Source organism: Agelaius phoeniceus, chromosome 33, assembly GCF_051311805.1.
Source record: "Agelaius phoeniceus isolate bAgePho1 chromosome 33, bAgePho1.hap1, whole genome shotgun sequence".
In the NCBI taxonomy this organism is placed as follows: domain Eukaryota; kingdom Metazoa; phylum Chordata; class Aves; order Passeriformes; family Icteridae; genus Agelaius; species Agelaius phoeniceus.
Genome location: NC_135297.1, coordinates 1019778 through 1028646, shown reverse-complemented (window position 1 = coordinate 1028646; position 8869 = coordinate 1019778). Strand labels below are relative to the sequence as shown.

The window sequence follows — 8869 nt, the reverse complement described above, 5'->3', positions numbered from 1 at the left end:
TCAGCTCTGGGAGCACTGTGTGCCCCAAGCTCCAGGGGCTGCAGTGGGAGCCCGGCTGGGCTCTGCCCTGGGGCCATCCTGCAGGGACAGCTGGACACAGGGAGCATTCCCTTGCCACAAACAGCCAGGCCAGGGCTGCAGGGCAGCTGCTGCAGCCCGGACTGCACTGTTGTGTGCTGTGCTCTGGGGCTGGGGCTCCCTGCACAGGGCACTGGGCTGGTGTGCCACAGGAGACAGAGAAGCTTCAGCTTCAGCCTAACTGAGGTGGGTGTGTGGACTGGGAAGAATGGGGAGGCTCAAGGGGATGCACAGAGCTCATCCTGCTGCAAGGACGAGGAAAAGGGAGAGGGAGCTCAGCAGTGAGGAGAGCTGAGGACTGGAGAGCGGCTCTGAATGACACTAAAATCCCACTGGACCTCTTGAGACATTGCTGCTCCTCAGGCAGTGACAGGATGAGTCCCTAAAGCTGGGGCTCTGCCTTCCTCATGGTGAGGGGCACCAAGGAAGGCAACAGTGTGATGGAGACTGCAATGGGCTGGGAACTCACTGGGGGAAAAGAGGGAGCAGTTGGGAAGTAAAAGGCAGGTGGAGGAGAGAACTGTTCAGAGAAGGGCTGAGTTACAACTTGAGCAAGATGAAAAATGTCATTTGGGGTCATCCTAGATTGATTTCATTTCAGAAGTTACTGAACAAGTTTATTTTCTGGGGGGTGTCATGTTTTCCCTTGGAGCTGTACACTCTGCAAACTTGGGCTGTGCTGCCAAAATTCTCAAGCAAGTCTGTGCTGCAGGTCTCACCATTTCTTCTTTGGCTGATTCCAGCCTGGTGCTGAGCTCCAGCAGAGCCCTGGCAGAGCCCAGAGCAGCCCCAGCACCCGCAGAGCCCGGCTGCAAGGAGAGAAAGCAGAAACCGCCGGGCAGTTGGAGAAGGCTCCTGTTGGCTTGTTCCCGTTCCCAGGCCTTGCTGGATGTGCTCAGAGCTGGGCCTAAACTTTCCCATCAATTCCCTGTTTTGGAGGAGAGCAGGAGAGCAGGACATGTGCCACCTCCTCAGCAGCTGCCAGAGCGGGTTGCCCACGAGCTCGCTGCTGTCTCCCAGCACTGGGATTCCCCCCGTGGCCAGAGATGAGAATCCACCTTGAGAGAGCCCTTGTGGCAGCGAGAGCTGATGGTCCCAGCTGATGTTCTGGCCCCTCCTGAAAGGGTGCTCCCCGCAGACCATCTGCTGCAGCAGGATGCCCAGGGACCAGACGGTAGCTGGCTTGCCATAGTACCAGCCAAAGTGGCTCCATTCCGGGGGGCTGTATGACCGTGTTCCTATGGAATACAGATGGAGTTCAGCAGGGGGATGCTGCTGCTCCCAGAGCCTGGCCCCAGCATCCCTGGGCGTGCGGGGGCTGCCCCAATGGTACACGGGGTGACCACTGCCCTCTCGCCAGCACCTGGGACTTGTGTACAGACTTGGGGCTGGGAAAGAAGCCACTGGTGCTGGAAGAGGGCAGCGAAAGCCCTGGCAAGGCCCGACCATAATAAGGAAGAACTGACTCAGTGCTGGGAAAAACCATGCCATCATTATCCCCGCCTGCATTGCCACAAAAAACCCAAAACAGACCAGGTGAGTGGAGCAGTCCAAGCCCTTTCTCACCTGCACACCAAACCGGCTGGGGCTCAGGTTCTAGCCCCCCTCTCTGCTACCCCACCCACGGGTGTTTTTGTTGGCATGGCTGCCCCAGCCCCAGTCCTGAGCAGAGTGGTGGGCAAAAGCTGCCAGCAGGGTTGGAAGCTGGCTTCCCACTCAGCCCTGCTCCAAAGCAACTCAGCTGAAGACTCAGTGCCATGAAGGACAGCAAAAGAGAGAATCCCTGCTGCCACACCCAGCTTGGGCTGTGAGATGTTGGGCCTTGAGACACCGGGAACAGGAGCACACCCCTGCGTGGGCTCACCTGCAAAGTGAGTGTAGGCTGTCTCTTGCAGGTAGGTGCCACAGCCAAAGTCAATCAATTTGGCCTGCCCGGTGTGCAGGTCAAGCAGGATGTTCTCTGGTTTGATGTCCCTGTGCAGGACCCCGCAGCTGGTGCAGTGCCGCACGGCCTCCAGCACCTGGCGGAACAGCTCCCGGGCCACCTCCTCGGGCAGGAACCCCCGTGCCCCAATGAAACGCTGCTGGTCCTGACACCACTCCGGGCGCTCCAGCACCATCAAGATGTCGTTGGGGAGCTCAAGCCACTCCAGCAGCTGCACCACACCAGGGAAGCCAGTGGACACCTTGGCCAGCAGCACGATCTCCAGGGGTGCGCTGGTGCCGTTGGGCTGCAGGAGGAGCACGATGCCCTCAGTGGGGCCGATGCCGTGCCGGGGCTCGGGGAGCCCTCAGCCAGCCCGGGATGCTCTGCGCCCTGCGCTGGACCCACGCCCGCACTCCCTCGGGGCGTCCTGGCGGCTTCCACCCTGCCGGGCCTTGGCTCATCCCCGCCCGGCACGGCCCGGCTGCTGCCGCTGGCCCCGCTCACTCACCAGCTCGCCCCAGTGCCGGACGCGCTTCCGTGGCACCCTTTTGATGGCCACCTGCAAGCCAAGGGCAGCAGCGGGCTCAGCTCACCGCCCGCCCTGCCCAGACCCATCCTCCGCCCTCCTCCTCGTCCGCCCCCTCTCCTGCGGCCGCCGCCGGCCCCGCCGCTCACCGGGGCGCCGTCCGAGAGCCGCGTGGCCGTGAAGACGCTGCCAAAGCCGCCGCGCCCCAGCAGCGAGCCCAGCCTGTCCTGCTCCTTCAGGCCGTGCTGCGCCTTCCCTGCCGGCGGGACGCGGCTGTCAGCGCTCGGCCCGGGGCCAGCAAGGGCCCCCGAGCGCCCCTCAAGCGCCCCGAGCCGGCCATGCCCAGGCGTTCGCTGCCGGGAACGGGACAGCGGCGGCTCGGGGCCGGCGGCCGCGCTGCCGAGCGGCGGAGCCCGGGCCGGGCAAGCCGCAGCGGAGGCGGCGGGAGCGGCCACGCCGCCTGTGTCCTCCGCAGGCCCTGGGAGGAGCCGGGGCCGGGGCCGGGCTCGGGCCAGGCGGAGCCAAAGGGAGGTGATGCCGCCCCAGCCCCAGGCACTGATGCCCGCCCAGCAGCGCCACCGCCAGCATGGCCAGAGCCGGCCGGAGGCGAGACCACGGCGGAACGTCCGGGGCCGGGCACGGGGCAGCCCCGCCTGGGGCCGGGGGCGGCGGGGGCGGCGGGGGCCATGGCCCGGCCGAACATGGAGAGAGAGACTGGGAGAGGAGGGGACACCAGGAAAGGGAGAGCGGGACAGGGTGTGGGACTGCGGGAGAGGGAGAGGAGAAGCAAGAGGGAGTCGATAAAGTTGCTTCTTTCACTGCTTCACTACTGCTGCCGCTGCCGCTACTTTCGCTGCTGCTGCCGCGGCAACTGAAGCTCTGGGGCCGTTTGTCCCCGTGTCCGTTTGTCCGCTGCCCGCTCGCCCCCGCACCGAGCCCCGCGCTCCCCAGGGGCAGCCCCTGATCCTGTCCAAACACGGGAACTTGGCCAAGTTCAGCCAAGACCCAGAGTCTGGACTCCTGCACAGCGGCACAGGAATCCCCTCGGTCTCTGCTGTGCATTGTCCCTGCTGAGGGTCAAACACTATCGGAGCGCATTCCCTGAATGCAGAATTTGTACCTGAACCTCTTCAGAAAAAAAAAAACAAATGGGAAGGCAAACTGGATGGAGCTCATGGCATTTGACAGTGTCTTAAACATGCCAAGTCATGGATCTTAGAGGTGAGATCCATTTGGAATGAATGGGATGGAGAAGCAGTGCAACATGGAAATTGGGAGCATAAAAATAAATACAGTAAAACATCTTGGTTTGTTTCTTTCTGTTTTCATTTCATTTCTTAAAAGCTCTTTCAGTTCTTCCAGAATCTTGTCCACAGTCCTGTTTGCTCTTTCCAAGAACCTTTCCTGGAGAACGAGGTGCAGCTTCTGTCACAAGATGTGCCACCAGCTGCAGCTTCTCTTGGCTTTCCACACCGTGCATGCAGCACGACTCCTGCAGCAAAGCAGGACAAATGTTTGAAGAACTGTACAGCTTGTTCTTTCTTTTCCTTGTGGGCTGGCCACTTGTGCCATTGGTGAAGTTTTCATTGTTACTGTTCTACCCTAAGAAAACATGACGGGCTATCAGGAATTGTTAGGGAATGCAAGCCTGACTGAATGCAGAGAAAGAATCTCCAGAGCCTGCAGCCAGAAAGGGAGAGCTGTGTGATAATCATTCCAACATCCCCTGGGACATCTTGAAAGTGATGTAGAAGATGAAAATGGGTTGACAGAGGGAGTTTTTTTCAGTGTTCAGTTCAGGTGCTTCTACATCTCCTGCATTGATATAAATCAAGAGCACAATCAGTTCATGAAAGGCACCAGAATAAGCTGGACCTCTCAGGAGATGATGAAAGAATGTGAAAAGGAAAAATGCAGGGAATGACTTAGTGAGCTTTGGCTGTACAAAGGATCATTTTTCCTAAATACTTTCCAATCCATTCCCTCCGCTTTTGTCCTTCCTAACAAGGCCATTTTCATCCCAGTTTTCCTGTGAAATGGGAACCCTGAGCTTGTGGAAGTGTCTGAAAGATGCCCTGTTCCTCTGCAGGGCCCCTGAGGCTGGGGCAGGAGCCTGAGCCCTCTCTGGGGCAGCCTCCACCGAGCTGGAATTTGTGCCGTGCTGGGAGAGGAGGAGGAGGGGGAGAGCGCTGGCGCTGTGTGGCAGGAACAGGAGGTTTGGGCCGCAGGACATTCCGTCTGCGCCGCTGCCCCGCAATGGGCGGCCGTGCCCGGGGCTCTGGGCCTGGCCCCGCGTGCGCTGAGCTCCCGACACTGCAGGAGCTCCCCGGGCTGGGCTCAGCTTCCCGCTGGGCCTGGGCAGCAGGCTGGGCTCCAGCTGGGACCAGCAGCAGCTGGAAATACCTCTGGGCATCTCCATTTGCTGCTGCTGCCCGGAAGAAACAATGGAGGGAGCCGAGAAGTTCTGGTTTCTCTTGCTCCTGGTGGATTTTTTCATTTGATTTGACACTTGAGAGGCAATTTCTGTGATGGCCTCTGTCAGTTGATTCTATTTCAGCAGCAGCAGCAGCAGCAGGGCTGTGTTTGAGCACTGCAAATATGGCCTGTGTGGCTGCTTTAATTCTCTTTGACTTTGTGCTCAGGGACTTGAGAGCATTTCGAGATCTGCTAATCATGATGCCTGTGACCAAAAGCCTGAGTTCACCAATTCCCGGTCATGGGCTATGTACAAATCACCAACAGGACAGGACTGCTGAGGAACATGTCTTGAGCTGTTCATTTTCCAGCATCAGTCTCATTACATGGTTATGACAATGGGAAGATGCCAGCAGCTCGTGTCCTCAGCAGCAGACAAAGAACTCAATGTTACAACTTACTTTAAAAGTTTTTTTACCAATCCCACAAAGCAAAAGCATATTGACGGTAGTTCCATCCAACCACTATAAGCACAGGTACCTTTGGTTAAAACAGTGCTTGCTTATTTTGAGTACAATACCTGCTTGTAAGCCTTAAAACACAATGCACAGAGCTCAAGCTTAGAACTTCCTAATATCTCACTAGATATACTTCTCTGTAGCTTAGGGAGTTAGTCTACCAAGCGTTAATACAAAAACCATTGTTCTATTTGTCCTTACTTTCTACTTCTATTATAACTTTTCTGCTGACAAATCGTATGGCTACCACTTAGCTCTAATCACAGTTCTGCTGTCTCTAAGGTCTGCCTTTTTCAGCTTTCTCAAACCCCTCTGATTTTAAGGATTCTTAAATTCACTGTCACAAAAGCACTCTGGGTAGCGCTGATCAAAAAAGGCAATTGCAGTTTTACAGATAAATTTCAAGTGGCAAGCAGAAGAGGGGCAAGAGCAGCCATGATCTCCAATTCCCAAGGCAAAGGCAGCAGCAGCCTCCTGCTGTCAGCTCAGGGTGAGTAAAACAGTGCTGAAAACAGCGCTGGAACCCGATCCTTTCTTTCTCTGAGGGCTGGCTCAGGGCAGCACAGGCGGGCCCTGAGGACTCAGGGCTGTGTGTGGGTGATTGCTGCTCTAGTCCAGAATTGAGCTGGAAAAAGCCCTTGGGAGCCGAGGCAGGAGCAGGTGGGAAGGGGCCGGCGCTGCTGCTGCTCCTGGCCGGGAGCCCCGGCTGGGCCGGGCCGGCGCCCCCTGCGCTGCGGCTGCTGCTGCTGCCAGAGCCGGGCGGGACTCGGGGACAGGGAATGGACACGGGGGGACAGCAAAGGCCTGGCGGCTGCAGGGATGGTGGCGCTGGGGCCAGCGCCAGCACAGAGCTTCAGCCCGCAGTTAACCCCGAGGGAAACGCTGGGGAAAGGCTCCATTTCAGCCTTTCTGCACTCGTGGCTGTGAAGGGACCGAAATAAATGGAGAACAAGCAGGGCCTGACCCCTACTCCTTTTGGAGGAGCCCCAGGCCTGGGGCTGTGAGGTGCCATTAGGGGCAATGAGGGGCCATGAGGGGCTGTAAACTGTGATGTATTGTGAGGGGTCATGAGAGGCCATGAGGAGCTCTGAGGGGCTGTGAAGGGCTGTTGGGGCTCATGAGGGGTCATTAGAGGCCATGAGGGGTTGTTGGGGACCCTAAGGGGTAAATGGTCTCTGAGAGGCTGTGAGAGGCCAGGTACCTCATGGAACAAAGGATTCGTTATGACACTCTGGAGACAAGGAGACTGTTATTTGCATATGGAACCCTACGGAACCAAAAGTCCATCTTGATATTCCAGGGCCTCATGGAGCCATGGAGACCATTAGGACACTTTAGGACCCACTGGAACCAAGGGGCCATTGTGACACTGCAAGGCCTCGTTTAACCAAGGGTTCATTGTAGCACAGCAGGGCCTCATGGAATCAAGGGGATCGTAGTGGGGCTCCATGAGACCATGGGGACATTTTAACTCTGTGGAACCAAGGAGACCATTGTGACACTACAGGGCTGCATGGAACTAAGAACTGATGTGACAGTGAGGGGCCCAGTGGAATCAAGAGGCCATTCCGTACTTCAGTGTCGGGTTCGGCTGTCTGTCTCTGCCCCGACACGGGTAGAGTGGTTCTTGGGTGGCACGCGATGCAAAGGACGAGTCTGGACTCTTCAGCTTTTCGATCTTTAGGTTGTTTATTATTTCTTATCTACAAAATTTTCTGTCTGCCCAACAGAGGTCTGATCTGCAAGCAGTCACAGGCACTCTCTGACCACCCACGGGGCGGTCATGTCTTTTTATACTAAAATCTACGTACACAATATTTACCTTTATTTCTCAATGCTTTTCACTCATGTTAGCAAGTGCACCTTCACTAGAAATCAATCTCTAAGTGCCAACATCATCACAGGAGATGGAGGACAAGAAGAAGAAAGAAGAAGGACGAGACACGCCCTGATCCCTCCATCTTGTCTCTATAACCCCCTTGTACTAAAAACTTTAAAGTCTGTATCTCACCTTCTAAATGTGTCTCTTTTACACTTTTTACTCTAAAGTGATTCTCTTGTCTTCAGACTCTTGTTACTTCTGTGGATGGATCAAAATCAAGCTACCAAACACTCTTGGCAACATTCCAGGATTTTCGAGACCCCCCCAAGGGTTCTCCTGGCATCTCTGGACATCGGGAACGATGTGCTGAGATCCCACACTTCAGGGCCTCATGGAACCAAGGAGCCCTTGTGACACTGCAGGGCCTCATGGAATCCTGGAGACCATTATGGCACTTTGAGACTCATTGAATCAAGGGGCTCTGCAGGGCCTTGTGGAACCAAGGAGCTCTTTGTGACACTACAGGGACTTGAGAAAGCAATGAGAACATTCTGGCACCCTGAGTCCCCATGGCACCAAGGGGCCAGTGTGACACTATAGGTCCTCATGAAAGCAAGGGGCCAGTGTGACACAGCCAGGCTTTGTGGAACCAAGGCTCCATTGTGATCCTGGGGAGCCCAATAGAACCAAGGGGCCATTGTGCCATTGTGCATTTCCATGGAACCAAGGAAACCACTTTGACACTGCAAGACCTCATGGAAGCAAGGGGCCATTGTGCCGCTGCAGAGCCAAGGAGACCATTGTGGTATTGCTGGGCCTTATGGAAACAAAGATCTCTTGTGATACTATGGAGCCTCATGACACCAAGAGAACATTGTGATGCTGCTGGGCTCCAGGGATCCAAGAACATGGAACAGTTCTGGTTGGCTTGGCCTGACTGGTCCAGCTGACCTTGGCATGTTGAGGGTTGCTTCTCATCTAGCCCTGGAGTTGTGTGCTTTTCTTCCTGTGGCTAAGAACTCTCTTTTTCCTCCAGGGGCTCATGGCTGAAACTGGGATTCTACCTCCATATTTGATTAAATCCACAAATTATCCCATATGGTACCTGCCAGAACAGAAAGCTCTGGATGGCCTTGGCATGTTGGGGGCCACCTCTCATCTGTCTTCAAAACAATGCGGGGGAGGGTGGGTGTGCTTTTCTTTTCATGGAAAAGAACATCTTTCAATGCAGGTGTCCATAACCAAAATTGGGAATCCGCCTCCAAAATTCCTTATATCCAAGGACATCTCCCAGACAAACGCTGCCAAGACAAACAGGTCTGGCTGGCCTTGGCCTCCTTGGGGCTGCCTCTAATCAGCCTTTGAAACACTGGGGCTCTGCCCTTTCCTTCCTGTGGAGAAGAACTGTCATTCTGGTCCAGGCACTCATGGCTGAAATGGAATTCCACCTCCAAAACTCCACAAATATCCAAGGGTTACTTTCAGACAAAAGCTGCAAGGACAGACAGGTCTGGCTTGCCTTGGCCTCTGGTGACTGCCTCTGCTCTGCCTTCAAAACCCTGGGGCTCTGTGGTTTCCTTCCT

The 8869-nt window shown here is 55.9% G+C and overlaps 1 protein-coding gene across 1 annotated transcript; it reads right to left on the bottom strand.

The window, feature by feature from the left end:
- Positions 1 to 296: 296 nt before the first annotated feature.
- LOC143696315 (serine/threonine-protein kinase pim-1-like) lies at positions 297 to 8245 on the bottom strand. The gene is made up of 6 exons (XM_077192426.1): positions 8238 to 8245; positions 2681 to 3245; positions 2514 to 2564; positions 1943 to 2309; positions 1078 to 1316; positions 297 to 323 (listed from the first exon to the last, which is right to left on the bottom strand). Exons 1-6 carry the CDS (start codon positions 8243 to 8245, stop codon positions 297 to 299), a joined length of 1257 nt encoding a protein of 418 aa, XP_077048541.1.
- Between the last annotated feature and the right edge of the window lie 624 nt (positions 8246 to 8869).